This window comes from Leuresthes tenuis, unplaced genomic scaffold (genome assembly GCF_036924035.1).
Source record: "Leuresthes tenuis unplaced genomic scaffold, fLeuTen1.0.hap1 SCAF_9, whole genome shotgun sequence".
Lineage (NCBI taxonomy): Eukaryota > Metazoa > Chordata > Actinopteri > Atheriniformes > Atherinopsidae > Leuresthes > Leuresthes tenuis.
In genome coordinates, this window is record NW_027325363.1 from 19,006,756 (window position 1) to 19,026,552 (window position 19,797).

At 39.2% G+C, this 19,797-nt stretch overlaps 1 protein-coding gene across 1 annotated transcript; it reads right to left on the reverse strand.

Annotated features, from left to right (window-relative positions):
• Nucleotides 1-643: 643 nt before the first annotated feature.
• Nucleotides 644-16,389, reverse strand: LOC140314476 (sodium channel regulatory subunit beta-4-like). The gene is made up of 5 exons (XM_072392697.1): nt 15,618-16,389; nt 9,190-9,353; nt 8,771-8,990; nt 7,361-7,490; nt 644-6,567 (listed from the first exon to the last, which is right to left on the reverse strand). The coding sequence occupies exons 1-5, from the start codon at nt 15,709-15,711 to the stop codon at nt 6,474-6,476; spliced, it is 702 nt and encodes a 233-aa protein (XP_072248798.1). The 5' UTR covers nt 15,712-16,389; the 3' UTR covers nt 644-6,473.
• Nucleotides 16,390-19,797: the final 3,408 nt, after the last annotated feature.

The window sequence follows — 19,797 nt, forward strand, 5'->3', positions numbered from 1 at the left end:
AGTCATAAATAGACATGTGGAAAGAATTATATAAACCTTCTTTTTTGTTGTTTTGAGTGAACATGATGTTACAACTCTGTGGTGCCTACACCACGCCTCAGACAATCCAAACTCTTTTCATGTGTCGTCCCACGATGGTGGAATGACCTACCGAGCGCTACCAGAACAGGGGCGTCCCTGTCTATCTTCAAGAAACTCCTGAAAACCCAGCTCTTCAGAGAGCATCTCCTATCCTAGCACTTACCTTGTACTTCCCTACCCCCTCTATCTTTGCACTTTATCTTTCTGCACTTCCTTCTATGCCTGCACCCTATCTCTACTCTGTCACCTCTGACAGAGTCGGACTAGTGGGTTTCTTCTATGTAGTTTATTGTTAGCTTTTTGTATAACTTGTTATATCTTGATTTGTAAGTCGCTTTGGATAAAAGCATCTGCTAAATGCATAAACATAAACATAAACTCTAGTAGCATGTGCTATAAACTACTGAGAAAACTGTACTATAATCAATATTTATACGTGAACCAAAAACCAACAACAATTTCCTCCTAAGCTGTTTTTCTCAGTCATCTTCTCGCGTGTGTGCTTCACAATCACTCTCTGAATCCGGAGAAAGACACAATGAGACTCCACAGCGGTCTGGGAAAATTCAGTCAACTTTTTTATTTTTGTTATGTACTTTTCAACAGGTCAAAAGTTTGAGGTGCATAGTCATGAAGGGAGCATGAGCAACATGGTCACAAACACAGACAAACAGCTGGACATTCACAGGAAAGTTGACCCAGGAAAAAAGGGGGTGGTGGATCTGTTTTGTATATGTGTGTGTGTGTGTGTGCGTGTGTGTGTGTAACCGGATGAGTTTCAACCTACTTGAGTTCTATCATTTGTACAAGATGCGTAGCCTCAGACTTATTATGATATAATGTGAAGATATACATTTTTTATCTATAGTAAGATAGAATTCTGTTTTATAGCCCCTAAATATGTTTTTAAATATAAGATATAAGACTACTGTGAAAAAATGTGGAGAGGTACATGTGAGCCTGTGCTTCTTGTTTATACCTCTAGCTAGCTTGCCTTGGTCTGGAATCTTTGATAATCTCTGTCAAGAGGTTTGCAAGACAGTTTGCAAGGCTTGTAATGCCATATTGACTCATAACAGATAACAGCAAGCGTATTAGTTTGGCATTTCTACCAATAATTTTCTTCTTCTTATTGAACTGGCTCAGAATATTATGTATAAATGTTAGGTTTTTGTCCCTAAACAAAAACATTTGAGTACCATTTCTTCTCATTTTATTCATAACCCCATATATGAGGACTCGACGGTGGTAGGTATTTTTTTCTTTGAACTGTACTCAGATCGGATCAGTGGTTTGATGTGCGTGAACGTGAGCTGCAACTAGCGATCATTTTGATTATCATTTCATTTGCTAGGGATTTTCAAAATCAAACAAATGTTTAGTCTATAAAATGTTCAAAAATAGTCAAAAAGGCCTGTTGCAGTTTCTCTAGATGTAAGACTGAGTCACTAAATATCTTGTCCCTAAATTTAATGAAAGAAAACATGGAAAAAAGCTTCAGAAAAATTCTGATTGCATTTTTTCCCTTTAAAAATCGCTGAAATGATTAAACAGGATTAACACGTATTAAAACAGATGGCAGTTTTTCAGTTTTCTTGCGACTGACCAAATCGAGTGTTTGACTAATCGTTGCAGCTCTGCTGTGGAATGTGGGAGGCGGAGAGCAGATGTCACACTCTTGGCTTGGCAGTTTGAGTTTCACCTGCTAGAAATACCGAAGTAGTACAGAGCAATATCACTTACTGTTTTGTATTTATACAGCATCGATACAGCGGCTGACAGTGATACGTGTTTTTGTAGTGTAAGTGTACTCTGTGAGTTGTGTGCCACTGTATTACTGATGTAACAACAGGAGACATGAGACTCTTGGATTGGCAGTGTGAGTTTCAGCTGCTCTGGCAGTAAGAGCAATACTAACTCTAAGTAGTGGTGAATCAGAACTCTCACCACCTTGTTATTACAGTGAACAATATTACAGCAACACTGAGACTGTCTACAAAATTGTAATGTTCCCTATAAGCTGTCACCTATTTGACGAAGGCCCAACATTTATATAAACTGATACATGACTTTTTAAATTGATTTCATGTAAACTTACGTGTAATGCAACACCTCTTATGAAATCCCTTTAGTTAACAAAAAAAGTAATAATTGTGTGCAGTCAGAATCTATTATCTGTTATGTTTTTTTATTCTGCTGTCCTAATGATCAAAAAACTGTGAATATATTTTGCTTGTCTCATTGACTTACACCTCAAGAGAGCTTATCCAATGTGACAGGAACTGGTTTACCACTAGATGGCAGTCATTGTGTATGTCTTGTGCTGTGTTAGAACACTGCAGAGGAGCATCCTACGCTGTACAGTGCACACATTGTTCTGCTGAAGTCACTGTAAGTAACTGACTGACTTCAGAGTCATGTGGGCTTCAGGTCAAGTGTTTCTTGGAGGAAGGGACAAGACGGATCAGAATGCGTAGGAGAAAAAGTTCAAGCCGAGGTTGCTTTTGGTGGTTTCATAATTTGGTACATTGTCATCAGACTATGAAGGCAGCTGTTCCATTTCTACAACGTGTAAATGCATTAAATCAAGAAGCATTTTTTCATCAGGCTGTCACTAAATGAGACCACCTCTTATGGCACCCTCCTCACATACATGATTAGTTTTTTCATTACTATAACCAAATGAATTCACTGATAAGGAATAACTCCTTTCGAGGGTTAAGGGATTTGACTTCACTGAACACAAAAGTCAAGTTAGGGTTTACAAAAAACTAAATTAAATTGAAGGAGCAACAATGGGAACTTGGGGCACGGATATAAAGGTTTGTTCAAGTTATGCATCACAGTTCCTGCATGAAACCATCTGCTGTATTTATAATGATACCATCAGGGTTAAAGGTATAGGGTAAGGAAAGTATACTAACAGGCAGATCAACTCCACAATATTGCTTTTACCTACAGGAAGACTTTGGATGTATATGTGCACCTTCTTTACCAAGGGATCTGCAAAAGAAGGGTTAGACAATTGTATATGTGCATGTGTTTGTATAGTGACCCCGACATCCATACCATTCACATTTTCACAGCATGACAAGGACAATGTTTTACTTCCAACACTGTAGAGTTGTTACACTGTTAGTGGCTATTTAAGTACTCACAGTAGTACTTCACAAACTAATCACCACCTCAGTTTTATGAGTATAAACTAGTCTTGATTCCATTTATACGCAGCAGTAAAATTCCATTTGTTAATTAGTAAACAGTTACATGGCCCACAACCTTCTAAACCATGTTGTGGCTCTCCACAGTTTGTTGTTTCATGTTTGTGAATCATCTGCATTGTAAATGTTCACTGAATGAAATCTAATTCTGTCCAAACCTGTTCAGCACGAAGTCTGAGATACTTTTCGGTCACATGAGTCTCCTCACGGCATTGATGGCAATCACAAATCCTCTCAATACATCACAAGTTCCCAACCAGGATCTACTGCACAAATGAAATGGCAAACTGCAAGTTTAAGTTGGCTGATCTATGTTAGGGTTGTAATAATGTTAACTTGGTTGGCAGCAAGTGCTGTTGGAAAATTTAACAGAGGAAAATACAACCTATTGTCAGGAGGAGCTCAAGATAAGGTGCCAAATAACAATCAGAGTTAGAGTCAGAGGCAGTGTTTCTGGATCCTATGAAAAAGCAGTACTATGAAATCACATAAATACACATGTATGAAACAATAAGATTGGTCAATGTGTGAGAGTTTTTTATGATATACAGTATCTTGATGTTGGTGCTGTGGATTGAGCCTCGATCGATAATGGGAATTTTATGCCAAGTGTAAATGGAACGCAGTGTAGATAAATTCAATGTAAATGTTTCTAATGTGGACACATAATCCTAATGTCAGTACATTAGTCCAACTGAGTTACATTTGTGGGATGTAGATACATACATTGGTACAATAAGAAGTGCCTTGGATGGACAGAGTTGCCATCCGGTCCAGATAAATCAATAAAGTGCCTTATAACAGGTTATTGCATAATCTGATGTCTGTCTTATTGCTTCCATTGAAAGCAAGTGGGGCAAAGCACTCCTGTGTTAGAGAGCAGCAGACTAACAGAAGTGAACAATTAGGAAAAAAAACATCAAGTCTGGTCATTTGTGAAAACCATTTTGAGACAATGCTGTTGTTGGGCACCAAGTTAAAATGGTTTTGTGTTCACTCACATAACATTAAAAAAGCATGACAACAGTAAGGTCACACCTATGATTTTTTTTTCTTTTTTATCAACTTTGAAGTGAGTTATTGTTTGTTTGCAAGACCAAATTACTTCCTTCTGATGTCAAAGTGGCTCTTTGTACATGAGTCTTTGCGCAGTTGTATATTTCTGTATGTTTGCTAGCATGTGGCTCTCAGCTGTTCAATCTTTGTATGCGGGTGTGGCCAGTCATGTCTGCCAGGTTCACAGAAATGATCTTTCACACTGTAAACCAAATAGAATGTGAGCTCTAGTTTCCTGGAAGCATTTTAAGCATTTTAACACCAAGTTCACCTCTGTCAACTCTGACTTTTAATTAGAGGTTCAAAGCCAATTTCTTACTATTTTCAATGCGCAAATTTAGAAGTATAGTCACAGAATGTAGATACTGGCTAATCTGTGCTATGGGATTGATTGAGACAAGGAAAGCATTTGCTTGCCGAATACTACATAAAATAATACTATTGACCAACAAAATTCTACTACTGGATAGTCACACATTCATTTGAGAAAACCAATATATTGTATATAATTTTTCTAATAAAATAGAGTACATTTTCTACATGTATTCCCTGACAGTCTTTACATTCTTCTACAGCCCCTCTTCTGAAACTGCTTTGATGACATGTTTGCCTGTAGCACAACAACAACTATGTATTAGTGTAATGCTGGATTATCTTTTGAGGCCATTACCAAGTTGAATGAGAAGCTTGTCAACTAGGAACTAAGTTCCATTTTATTTATGAAATGTGAAATCAGATTGGTTAGACAAACGGAATTTCTTGCTCTCCTCAGTTACAGAATACTGTTGCTGCCTCTTGAGTAAAAGCTCAAAGCAAACACTTCTTAAGCTCCAAGAAGTTATTTAATTGTATTACTGAAACCGATAGTTGCTAATAATACCTGAAGACCAATGGTCTAAAAGTTCCCTTTGATCACCTGATGTGGTTAAAGGGGTTACAGAGTTGTTGACCGGGGCATTGACAGAACTTTCAGCTGTTCAGGCTCCTGCTGAGAGTTAGATAAGACTATACGGAGACACAGAAATTATTTTGTACTGCGGTGTGTAATATATACTAATATGAAGTTATACAAAATGCGCACATGCTAAAAATGCATTGGTTACTAGTCAGAAGCAGCATGATAAGGTTCATTCCTTTCTATATGGAGCTGGGTAGTCTGGGGATTGTCTTTGATGAGGGTGAGGGTATTTTGTTGCTTTTTTTGTCGGTTTTATTTTAATTTTTTTTGTCATCATTTTTCAGTGTTTTTATACTCCCACCAGCAGAGGGAGCAGAAGCAGAACAGGCACCTGTGTTTATCTAAAGCAAAAATAATAAAACCTGTGCAGATCTGGATCCTTCTGTCACCTAAGGAAAGCCCAGTTGTCAGACTTGGTTTGCCGGCAGTTACATCATTACCCACGATCAGTATTAATGAATCAAACTCCTTAAATCTCTGTCCAGCCTGAACTTAGCCGTGCAAGAGAGAGTTCAGGCTGTCAGAGTTTAAAGTCAACTGAGCTTTACTGCATGTTCAGGGGAGAAGTACCTTTAAGTTAAAACTAACCTGTGATTTCCTTATTCCTCACAAACACATTCAGCTGTACATTACCACCCTTAATCACTGCAGTTTGTACTGTAGATTGTGACAAATCACGTGGACATCAGTCCATCATCAAGTTTGTGTGTATTCTGACAACCTGGTTTGGGTCCAGATTTGACAAACACTTCTGGGTTGGAATGAGAGTTCCATGCTAAGACCCAAGCATACTGTGCTGGTTTTAAAAACTGGTGTAGTTACAACAGTGCTATAGAATTTGAAGATTTGAACTTGGAATAAGAAAGTCCTCAAGATGATACTGTGGAAATCACAAGAGTTTTCTTGGTTTAGTAAAATGTGGAGCAAAGTTCAGTAACTGCCTGCCTATTGTGTAACAATTGGGCATCCTTGTTAATGAAAGACTAATCCAGGCCAGGCATATTACACTATTCCCAAATCTCAAGCATGATTTAAAATAGACATTTACAAGTTGTATTAGTTAGCCACTAAAAACAGTCCACTGATAAGAGCTTTTCTCTGAGCGTGTACATTATTCTAACATATATACGAACATACAGACATACTTTGCATTTTGCTTAAGCCTTTGGTGTCCCTTTGTTGTCAGCTTTGGCTCCTGAAAGTCCATTTTCTGTGTTGTCATTCCCTGAGGAGCTCACCAGGCATTCCTTACTGCAGGGATGAGAGAAACAGAAGGTTAAAATGTCGAGGGGGGGGGGGGGGGGGGGGGGTAAATATGATTAGGTCTATACTGGAGACAAATATAAGTGTTGTTATGAGTATGAAGCTGTGCAAGTTAAACCATGTCACATTGTTTTGTGGACATTTTATTGTCTGAAGTAGACCTTCATTTTTGATCAAATGGCTAAGGCTGACTGAGAGAAAAAAAATGCCAAAAGTTAATCAGTGTTTTTTTTTTCTTTTTCCAAAGAGTTTTATTGAGATACGTTTGAGCGAGATTTCACAGAAATGGTAAGCCTTCTGCAAAATGTTCTTGATCTAACTGTGGTCCAAAAGTTTTCTACAGCTGAAGCAACATCCTGTTGACTGGATTCCACACAAAGAGAAGAACATTTTTTTCACTGTTGGGTGCTTTTCTATGTAGCCTAGACACAAATACTTCATTGTGCTCTCAGGGAAGATCTGGAAAACATGAATACTATTCCCAGTGATGATCACTATGCTGCACTGTTGCCACACATTCATTGCTGACACATTCATTCATCTAGAAATAGGAAAAATTTAATTTTCTTATAAGAATATATACAGTACCGTGGGCTTTGCCCTCAGAGGGAAATTTGTCTCATAAAAGTTTTTTAACTGTATAATTAGAATGAAGAATGCTGTCTGATACAGGCACCCAAAAATGAATGAAAACCATATGTAAAAGTTTGCTTGTTTGTGCATGTGTGTTATTAATCTGTCCTTAATGCAATCTTTCTACTGTAATTTGTGATATACTCACTTCTTCTCATCATCTTTCCGCAGGAAGTGAACAACTAAGGCCTTTATGACCATGACAATGATAACTATGCCAATGACTCCACCCAGTGCTGAGACGATAATGACTGTCAGTGTATTGTCAACTTCCTTCACTAAAAAATGAGAGAAGGAAAGAGTTGTGAGGGGGAAAAAGACATGAACACAGGCAAACTACAGAGAAAGCGTATTAGTGAGAGTGAGAGAAGATACTAGCAGCAGAACTTTAAGCTTACTTGTGTAAGCATGTAAGCACCGTCTTATGGTAGTGCTAGATAAAGTTGTGCTTTTGTGTTCCGGGGACCAGTTGCATAAAATGCATAATTGGAGATGCAATATAGGCAGAAATGTACATACACATTCTTTTAGCTAAATTTATGCCGTACACACATATAGATCTCTTCAGTAAATACCAGTCTTCGGGAAATGGTACACACGTGAATAAACCTGCTTTCCATCCTTATTATTAGCCTTCAGTGGAGGCGGACACCGAATAATGATCTCTGAATAATAATTTCATAATGAAAATACTATATGTACCGATCCTAAATGAACATTTAATAAATGTAAAGTTGAGTCAGTCATGAGTTAAGTGAAATGAATGACATTTTATTTTGTGATCTCAGTTTTGGAATTACCACAGGAATAAAAACTGCTGAATGGAGAGAAAAAATAACAGCCGGAAGGGAGAACCTTGCAGAGGACAGACCGGTCTCAGCAGAAAATGCCTGCTACATACTTTTTGTTCGTTTGCCCGACATGTAGTTGTAGCACAATCCATGGTTGTAAATTATGAAATGGTAACATATCTCGAGGCTATTGTATTCTGTCAGAAAGTGTTCACATAGAAAGATAGGAAGATGGGAATCATAATCGGCCACTATGCCTTCTTACCTCTCATAAGTGTGGCGAAGTAAACACGAGTGAGACATGGAATGTAGACATTATCATATGAAAATACACATGCCGACGTTTGACATCAACATGCTGGCGATTTAAAACTTATGCTTTGTCTTTGTGGGAGATGACGTAAGGGAAGTGTAGTACCTACACAGTTTTTGAGCCTTTACTATGAAACCATTGCAATTAGCATGGCACATTGTGGTAGGCATTTCACATTCTGTCATGAGATTTCTTAAAAGAAACCCAAAACAGTCAGATTACAAACCAGAAGCCATAAAATGCATTGGAATCAGGCATAGATATTTCTGTTCTGGCAATTTCTGTTTCTTCTGCAACAGATGGACATATAGCCTGTAGGCTACAGTATACAGCATTGAATGGAGGCCTTTTTAGGATCCTCCGCATCACAACTGTGATGTGAAAGTTTCTGTGAGTATGCAAAGTTTATGCATCTGGCCCCAGATGTATGTAAGTCAGCACATCTGTCACATACTTTGGTCAACCACTATAAGAGTGAAGACAGCGCTGTGGTTACGATTCCTCTCTTTTGGGTTCCTGGCAAAACAGATGTACTCTCCTTCATCCTCAAAAGTGATGTTCCACAGCAAGATGGAGATGTTGTTTTTCTTTGCCGAGCCGACAAATTCTACACGTTCATGGTAAATATTGACATGTGGCTCCACCGACTCCGTAGGAATCTCTGCATCACATAACTGCACACACAAGTATCTACTTAGATAAAAATCACAGATTCGGAAGTATATTTTCAAATACTCACAGATTTACATTAACATGTGTTAACCTACAAATTAATTCATACCCAGTCAAGACAACTTTTTATTTTTATTTTTTAAAGCTACCTCCATGCTGCTGATACATATTGTAGTTTTATATGTGTTTGTTTGCTCACACCTTTAAGTAGGTTCCGTTGTCATTATATTGCCAGTTGAAGTAGAGGTTTTTGATGCCGATGCAAGAAGCGTAAGTGCAGGGCAGCAGAACTGTGGAGCCATTCATTGCTTCAATTGAGGACACTTTACCTGTTGAAACCTCCAGTCCACCAACACTCCATGCACCTAAATAACGAGAGTGGAAAGGTCAGAAACAAACAAAGAAAAGAATAAATCAGTAAATCTTATATAAGATACTAAAAAGACACACTTCAGGTTATTTACTGGGTCACATTGTAACATTGTAAAAACGACAAGGAGCGAAGGACTGTTTTAACGCTGGGAGGTTGTTGGCCACATAGGGATGCTGTGAAAGAGGAGAGTAACCCATAAGTATTTACATTATAATGTTGGCTTTCTCCAAGAACAGCTATTTTTGGAATAAATACAAACTGTTAAGAGCTTCTTTGACCCTTTTTTTTGCCCAATGAATAATAGTTTGAATCTCTTGTCTACTTGAATTTCGAAAACTTATTCTTATCAAAAAAAGATGATTTTACATGCGACTGGTAAATTAATCTGTTGTAAACTCAATCAATTTTTTTTATGGAGAGAAAACATCAAAATGTAAAACTGTATATTACAGATTATACCCACAATGTGAATTTGATAGAATGCACTGCACAGCTCATTCACTATCAGTCACAACACTGAAACCACCTGATTATTATAATGAAAGCTATCCTTCTACTGCCAAAACACCTCTGATTCTGAGGCATGGACTCCACAAAACTTCTTAAAATGTCCATTTGTGTCCGATGTCCGAACATGTTGGTAGAGAATCATTTAAGTTCCCCGTGTTGTAAGGTTGGACCTCCTCACAACAGAGTTTTCCAGCACCATCTGCTTGATCAGATTAAGATCTGTGGATTTTGAAGTCCAAGACAACATCCTGAACTTTTGGACATGTCCCTGTAACATGACCAATTTGACTAATGACTGTTAGAATTTAATTCATACTTTGAAATACATTGAGATAGTAGCCTCAATACAGCTTTACTGAAACAGAGCAAATACATTAGGGAATACTACTGTGGGGGTTTTTCATGGTCTGCATCATTGCTTAGGAGGAAGATACATGTCAAAATAACACCCACTTGAATGCTAGGAGCCAAAGTTTACTATCAGAATATTGCCCAAAACATCAGAAATTTTCTGCAAGCTTGTCTCATTGCCATAGTGCATACTGCTAATATCTTTTCACTGATCATCCACATGATGTAAAAGAAATCAGGCCCCTGTTTTCTGTTCTTCCATGCTGCTAATACTCCTGTTGTTGATCAAGGTGTATTTTGAACTCTAACTTGACCAGAGCTATGCAACGCCATAAACTTGCACATTTCTGTCATGGCCAGCATTATGGTTTTCTGTCAAGCTTGTCTTTATTTATTGCGATCAGTGTCGCCTCTGCTTCTCTGCACAACACGTGAAGTGGCCACACTCTGGTCAGGAATTGACCTATTTGACTTGCTGACCACCAGAGAACGATTGACAGATAAATCAGTCAACAGAATCACCGAAACAGAGATTCTCCAAACAGGCAAACAAAGAAGCAAAAAAACTTATCCCATTTACTGAAGATCATTGTTGTCTGACATAGAAGCATAAAGCAAAACAAAAAAGGCAAGCTCATCATTATTTGTATTTGGGTCTTGCTAGACATGTTGGTTTTGGAATGACAGCTGGTGTGATTCTCAGATTGTTGCTCTGATGTCTCTCACACACTCGGGGCCTATTTATAAACTCTGTCCTCGACACTGACCCGCACAGGATCACATTGCACTTGGACGTGTTTATTGAACATGTATGTTTGTGTGTCTGTAAGGGACTTGAACCAACTTTAGCTCTGAACACTCTGGTAAAATTGAATGAAATCTTTGTTTATGATTTAAAGTTAATTCACTTTAAATGTAACATGAATTGCAGTCCATCACTATTTCTGTAGCTTCTACATATTCTGGAGATGTGTTTGGGGTCATTGTCTGATAACATAAGTAAATTCCAGACCCCATTAAGCTTGAACCAGATCTGCTAGTGTGACTCTACAAGATGTTGTGATAGGAATCTGCTGAGTGATGACAGTGTCTTTGGTTAGGGCACCCTGTTCATGCTTGCCCTTAATACATAGCCAATTTCACCTCTGCTACTACATCCTTTGGTGCCACAGAGGCGTATCAGTGGTGGATCAACTTCACCCCCCCCCATGCTGCCTTTGCATTTTCACACAACACCAATTTGGAACGAAGGGGCATCGGCTGACTTTTGGTCTTGGTTTGTGATTCTGTCTGGTTTGTGACTGCATTTCAAGAGACTTTCAGATAATTTACTAATTTACCTTTGTGTCCTGATTTTGAACTTTAATCAGGGCTTTGTGATGCAGCAAAGTGATCCTTTTAGGTGAACAAAACAAGCCCACCCAACCCATAACACTATAAAACTGTGTGTATGACAACTAGCCAGCCAACTGCACTGCCTTCATCATTTAAGGACACAATTATTTTGGGGACAGTTGGCAATGTGTTGCTGGAGTTTGAGACATCATGGATTTATTTTGTGTAGAGTTTGTGATAATCGCCACCAACATCCACCTCATTTTTTCACCTGGTGGTTTCACAAACTTCTGCTCGAGACAGCTGGAAATAATGGATCCACCACAGCAATGATCAATCATATGTTAGATTGACTCTCTCCATTTCCACTTAGCATGATGCATGAGTCGACAGTTTGGCTCTATCTTTGGTGTAATATACCTGTTAGTTGCACAGCTAAAGAATGTTGTTAATTTAGACACAGGTGGAAGGTTGGTTGAAGGTTCGATGGAAATACACTTGGCTCTATTCAACCCATTAGTGTGGCTTATTTTGGCTGATCAGAGATCAGCCAGTCCTTAACAGACATGCCCCCAGCGTCTAAGAGCAAAGAGCAGTGCTCCTTTCTTCATGACTTTGAAACCTTATTTTACATAACTGTTTATAGTTTGTTGAGTGATGAAATAACACATTTCTGATGTGACAAATTCAGAACACATTTAGTTCAGCTTTACTCAAACGTCAACTCTTTTTCTCTGCGCTGAGAAAAAAGCAAGGAAAATGTTGTTTGTTTTTCAGAATAAGCAATGATAAGAGGAATCAGTGCTTTTCAAACAGATGCCTGAGATGTCACTGAACAGTAAAAGCAATAAGGCTTGAGAAAGTAAAGGCACGACACAACCAAGTGATAGAGAGGGGTCACACGGTCCAACTTCCACAAATGTCGAATATGATACAGTTTAAAATGTTCTTTTTACCAAACAGTGAATCAAGATGTTAATGAGTTTTAGAAACACTGAAAATAGCTACTGTGATAATACGGATTATTGCCATACCTTAATTGGGCTATTTTTTGTATACCAACACAATCTCAGCATAACACAGTTGATCAATTCAAAGGTATGATGATAGCAAATAATTTTCACCAGTTTACTGTCAAGGGAGCTCTTTTTTTTTTTTTTTTTTTACTTAAACAGTCAGGCGATAACTTCATGAAACTACCAGAAATTTTACTGGTTGCATAAAAAGCTGTCATATAAAATCTTTAAGGGTGTGTAAAGCAGTTTTCACACATGCACAACAGTCCAGAATTTTCCCAAACTCTCTCTCTTTCTCTTTGGAGAGGCTGCATGTGAGAATACAAATTTACGCAACATGGATTACAGACTACTTGCAGAGATTCCCAACCATCTTCCTGGTAATATTTCCAGAACATAACAGTGAGACTGAGACCATGTGCAAAAACAGCAAGAAATCCTGCGGTGCATAGCGAATGAGTTTGTGAGCTGACAGTTGCTGCTCCATATTACTTTTGGCAGGACAATATGACTACATAAGAACAGGAGAGATGTGCCAAGTCAGACTTTGTATATGTGTGCACTTTTAGGTTGGGTGCAGTGGTGAAACCAAATAAGTTTTTAAAAGTTGGACTGCTTTTAAACTCTGCGTTGAATGCAATTAATTATTAACTTTTACCTTATGTTAGTAACTACTTGCACAATGCTTTTGAGGATTGTTTTAAACTAAAGCAATCCACAAGGACACAGTTCGGAGGATGAAACAACTGCAAATGCAAATTAAAATTTCATGTCAAAAAAGCTTATGCAGTGTGTCTTCGTCATCAACTGGAAGCAGGATTGTTTACATTTCTATCCCCTCTCATGCCTAGAAATAGATAATACACCTCTCTCCCTATGCACCTGTGCTCACTACTATCACTTTTCTTCTCATCCCTTTGCTGTCTTTGGTACTCTTCTCCTGTGTTTGGAATTTGTCCTTACAACACCGTCAGATTCGCATACTAGTGCCATCTGCATGGCGGTCTTTTATGTGGTCTTTTGTACAGTATGTGTCTGTGAGCTCATATCTGTACGTGCAGCAGATGCATACACACTCGTGAATGCGTGTACACGAGTAATAGGCTGGAATGTATGATATTTTTAGCTCCACTATCAAGTATCTCCTTGTCCCAGTTGGGAAACATCAATATCTGAATCACTGATGGTAGGAAAAGCAACTGACTCGGTGTGTGTGTGTAGATATCCTTGGTTGATTGTCAAGGTGATCTTTTTTTTAGTTTTTTTTTTTTTTAAGTAGGCCAGAGATTGAGGGGTTAATGTATTTCAGAGTGAACCCATAGAGAATGACCGAGGACACAATTACCTCTGTATCTCTCTCAATGAGAGAGAGACTACAGTGATGGGAAAGCTAGAAAAAAAAGGGTGGGGGGGAGAAAAGAGAAATTAACATAAAATGAGAGCTAATGAAGGAAGTATGGTATGTAGGCAGTCACTGACGGAATCACACAGTGGGAAAGAAGAGTGGTTATAAGAGGAACTAAAGGAGGTGAGATGTCATTAAGGGAATGAGTGACAGCAAGCCCAAGCATTACATTAAGCAGTTAAGTAACTCAGTCATCGATGTTGCTGCTGTTGGTGCACAATGTAGGACACACACATACAAGTGTATGTAACACGATAGCCAAACAAGCAGCAACATAATCATCACATTTACACGTCGACTACTGGTGAAATGTTACTTATAATTGTTGTAGTACAACCTGACTGCTGTGCAGCTGTTTATTTTATTTGTGTTTTTTTTTTTTTGCGCCTCATCTCTGATGTGAGTGTCTGCTGTGTCTGCTTCTTTAATGGGATGACAAGTCTGCCACCATCTGCATACAAAACAAGATGCAGCAGAGAGACAAAAGTACCAAAAAGCATTACTTTGATGGATTTTAATGACTCATGCTTTATTGTAATGAAATTAACATTACTGCACGTAGAAAGGGATTTTTGTTTCATTACTATCTCACAGTTTACCATGAGATGAAACTTAGTCTCACCAGAAATTGCAAAAAAATATGAATGTTTGTCCACACATCCAACATGTAATGTGAGATGACAATGTTGTTGTTTTTTTTTTGGCAATTGTGTTGGAACACATTGGTTTTATTTGAAACTGGTGATCCATGAAAATGGAAGTTTTTATCAATCCTATCCTCGTATTTCTTTCAACATTTAAGCCAAACCTTACATTCATTTTCACTTTCTGTTTAGATGTAAATAATGTTTTTCACATGCACTACCTGGATTTGAATTTGTGTCGGGAGGCTCAACAGTGGTCAACTATCAAAGCAGCTGAGAGACAGGAGGAAATTTTGGGATATGGGGGCACTGTTGGGCACTACACTAAATCAGGGAAGGTATGAGCAAAACCACAGATCACCTCTGCATCACTACGTCACAACCAGTAATACAACAATTACACTTATGAATCTACATATTGATGAATACTTCCTTAGGTATTCTGAAGACTAAAAGGTTTCCTTTATGTCATTGGTTTGCTTTTGTAATCTTTCTCTTGAAAAGCCCCCTTGTTACAGTAAGTTCACGCAGGGAGGGTCATTTATCCAGCCCAGCAACAAGATGTACAGCACGTCCATATTCAGATAAGCTAAAAGTTGGTTGATATTGACCTTGATGTCCTTAGAACAGCAACAAGTAAACATCACCTGTGACAGCACCGTGTCTATGGGTGTGGAAAGACTGATTAGACATGAGAATCAAAGCAGAGGCGACAGAACTGCAGAATAATAATAATAGTGATAAAAGCTATAGTTTAACTGTAACAGCAGAAAAAAACTCCCTTTTGAAACATTAAAAGGGCGCAAACACAGAAGGTGTAGATGGCAAAGAAACAAGTTTAAATTGGTGTGTAATCAGTAGGATTACCTCAAGCAAATAGTAAGTTGGCGTAAACCCATTTCACAGAGGAACAGAAATACAGTGTCCTGGTGTGAGGATGTGGAAAAGAGAGGAACGACATGACACCTGAAGGTATAGACAGGAGTATAACTCACCGAGAAGCAGTACAACTGCCAAACCAGCATGAAGTAGATCCCCTGATCTCATCCGACTAGAGACACTCGAACCGGTGCTGTCCACTGACGCCATGACACTGAAACGCCTGTCTGTCCGTCCTTCTGAATGAACAGAATGTTGTCAATCCGTCGTCTTCTCTGCAAGTGACAGGTTGTGTGTTTGACTTATGTGCCCCTGGAGCAAGGTGGGACACTGAGCTGTACAGCTGAAGGCAGAGTCTGAAGTCCTGTTGTCAGTCCCTCCCTCTTCTCTGCTCCCCTGCACTCTGTCCCAGGAATGAACGGTGGTAGGAAACACTAAGGAGAAGAGCTCTCTTCTGTCCAGTTATTCCCTGCTCTCTTCTTCAGCCCCAAAAAGCAAAGGAAAAGACAGACAGGACAATGCAGCAGTTAGATGAGGAGTCTCTGTCTCTTTTCCTCCCTCCTTTCCCGTCCTCTGTCGCTGCCTAAGCAGACTCAGTGATGATTATCCACTAGAGCAGAGTGTGAAGCAAAAAGCATTGAGGAGAAGCGAGGCAGAGCGGCGTAGCAGCGTAGTGTCAAGCAGCTCCACTGCTCCAACAACAGCAGCAGCCAGGGAAGCAGGCTGGCTGACGAACCCCATAAGGGGGAGACATAGGCTGTAGGAGGGGAAGAGAACAAACAAGAGGCACAGAGAGGGATGCTGGAGCAGAGCCAACAGCCTGGCAGAAAAGCAGAAAGTGCTCGTCCCCACAGCCAGCACAGGAAGGAATGAGCCAGAGTGAGGTACTGCAGAGGTAGAGGTGAGCAGAGAGCCGAAGAGAAGGAGAGAATAGAATGATGGGGAGTGTGTGGGGGTGACGTTTGCTGCCACATGAACGTACACACACATGTATGCACTCAGCAGCGTAAGACTGAATCAGCCTTCCTTAAGAGGATCTCAGAGTAGGACACAGGCTGGTTGCCTACACCCATAACACACCCCCCCATCTTTGATGAACCCTTTACTCATGTCTCCACTTTCATGCCTCTCATATTTCATGCCTCTACTCTATCGGTATGTTGGCAGACGAATGCATTGGCAAACTCTGATTTTTTCCTCCGGCAAAATTCCTATCAATTACTCATGTTATATCTTCATTAAACAATAAAATAAAAGTGTTGTTTAATATACTGATTCCTTGATTGTCCTCACACAGAATGTACTCTATCTTTGTCTTTTTTTCATAATTGCCTTTTTTTAACCATTTTTCTATGGCATGTGTGAACTTAGGGTTTATTCTTACAATTTAAATCCAATTTCCCAAAAAGTTTAGTTTATTTGAATATTTATTTTTTAAAGAGTTCAAAGATTTACAATTGAATTGAATCCTATTGTAAAATAAGTAAATCTGGCATCGAGGTGAACAAACCAATAAATGCTCAATCAAAACTGTTATATAGGTTGTTTGCTCATACCCTTAAGTCTGACCATAATGACGTCCTGCAAAGTTCTACCCTTACGAACAGCAGGAAGGAAATATGACTCAAGCATTTTCACAACCGAATACATCATTCTCAAGTCTCTTAACAAGCCACAAAATCTTCTTAAGCTGGTTGAAGGGTCAGTTGGATGGCATGTTATGCAAAGTGCTTGCAGTCATTCATGGGATAATTAAACATGTTCAAGACCAACATACGATGGATGTTATTTTCAAAGATGCCATTTTACTGGTTGCCCTGGTTCAGTGTAAACAGAACACTATACTACGGAACTTCCTGGTTAGGTTTAGGCAGAAGCATCACTTGATTAGGGCTAGAAGTCAGAACTACTCGGTGAGGGTTCATTTTACCTTGATTAGGGATAAAACTCCCCCTGATCTTTCTACAATGCAGCCATACACTCACACTGTAGAAGAATGTGTGCTCAAGGCTGTCGCAGATCTATGCCGAAAGTTTGACTTTGATACTGACTGTGATAAACTCCCAGACAGGCAATAATTTGTCCACCACGCTACATAACATGCTACATCGAGGACATCACACAGCCATTGTGTACCTTTCATCAATCTCGGCTCAGCCTTCAAAACATCATGTGGCAGTGAAGAATCACCAGTCCACAACCTAAATGTGCAGCTTGACCTCATTCGCAAGATTCATGTCTTCCTCACCAATTGACAAACACATTAGCAGTGTCCTCTCCAACATCAGGGCCACTCCTGAGGTCCAGTGCTGTATACAGAGCTCAGCAGTGTCGTTCCTCGTGGCAAAAACATCATATTTGAACTGCTAGCAATCAAAAGAATGTACCAGATCACCACAGTCTAATGAGACTGGTCTGGTTTTGCTTCTCTGGCTAGAGGGACGTATTGAAGAGCATAATTCTTGGTAAGAAAAATAAAAGTTTTGTCATTGCAGATGGAAACATCAATTATTGATTTGCACGGTAGCTGCTTTAGGCACCCGTCTCCCACAACCCTGAATAGGATAAAGAGGGAATGTAAAATGAGTGAATGAATGATCGTTGTACCTAATAATAAACTGTATATACAGTTTATATGTGTTCTATACTATACTCTATTTTAAGGATGTATTTTAATACAAAGAATATTTCTTTTTATAATACTAGACTTGTCTGTCCAAAGTTATTGTAAATTTGTAAATGTCATCATGTTTTCTACCATGTTTTGCATCACCTTATACTGACCTCAGTGCTATAACAAAGAGGTATATGGATTTTTCTGTGATTATTGCATTATAATTTCCTCAGTGAGACTCCTTTTTTCCCATAGAATGATAATATAATATTTCCAAAAATTATGAAAAATGTAGTATGATTTTTTTTTTTACATACTTCTTTACCACTTAATATTGCTCCTTTCCTGAAAATTTTCCCCCTTTTTTCAAAATGATCCATACAGGTAAAATGGATGCTTGACACTCCCCCATATATAGACATGTTGTCAGGTAATCCATCTCTTAGAATTTTATGTAATTTCCTAGTTCAAGTGTGTGTGGGATGTAGTGACAAATGATGAGAAACATGCTGTACCTTAAGCACTCAGCTACACGTAGGGAAAATTGTAGATGCAAGCTGTTGGTAAAACAGTATGTTTGAGCACACTCCACATATAAAGAGAGGGAGAATGAAATGCATGCACATGGGAACATATGAACACATGCATCTTTGCATATGCACGTCGATACGCAGTCACATGAGCGCACACACACCTGTCTCTGGACAGGGTGACCTTGAAGTCTGTTTATAGAAGGGAGGAGGAGGATGTTGCATTGATGAGAGGAGATGAGAACATTGGGGATTATAAGAGTAGGATACAGGTGAGAGGAAATAGAGGTTCAGGGAGAGGAAAGACGGGATGGAGGAGGAGGGAGTATGAGAGATGGTGGGGGATGACAGGAGCAAGGAGAGAGGACAGGAGGCAAAAGAGGGAGGTGAGATGAGAGGCGGAGGGAGGGAGGGAGGGAAGGAGGGAGGGAGTGGAGGATCTGTTTCTGGGACGGCCAAGGCAGGGAAATGCTGCAGTGAAGCCATACAGCTGAGTTGGTCCGAATAGAGCGACTTACTCAGAAAGCCCCAGCCCCTTCTTTCTTTTTCCATACCTCCATCTTCTATCAACCACCACTTCACCTTGCTGATTAACCTTCATCTCACCCCACATATGGACCCGCTCTATCCCCTCCCCCTTCCTCTCTGCCTATTTCTCTTTGCACCAGCCGGTGAGTGAGCAGATTTCAGAACACATCTGAGTGGAGGAGCACAAGTAGGGTGGGCCTGTCTCTACCTTTTCTTTTTGTGTGTTCTTCTTTTTTTTTTCTTTATGAGAACAGGTCAGTTTGTCTTTGCTTTTTAAATGTTGCTGCATGCTTAACTTTTTAAAATCAATCTATGTATTTGGTTTTTGCAGTCTTTCCGTTGGTTTACTTTTTTCCCTCATAGTTTGTGCACCTTTTGGGTCAAATGTGTCCATCTATGTGTCTGCTGGTGGGAGACAACAACCGTCATAAGGTGAGTGCTGTCTAAAGTTAAGAGCAGGTCTGCAGTACATAATGATTCTCACACACACACATCGAGTTCATAAGTACCAGATAACACTGCTGATATGTAACGTAACCTGTGCGGACCATGCAGCTAGACTGTTTATGAAGATTTCTTGTTGGTTTGTTTTAGTACAGCATTATATATTGTTATAGTTTTGTT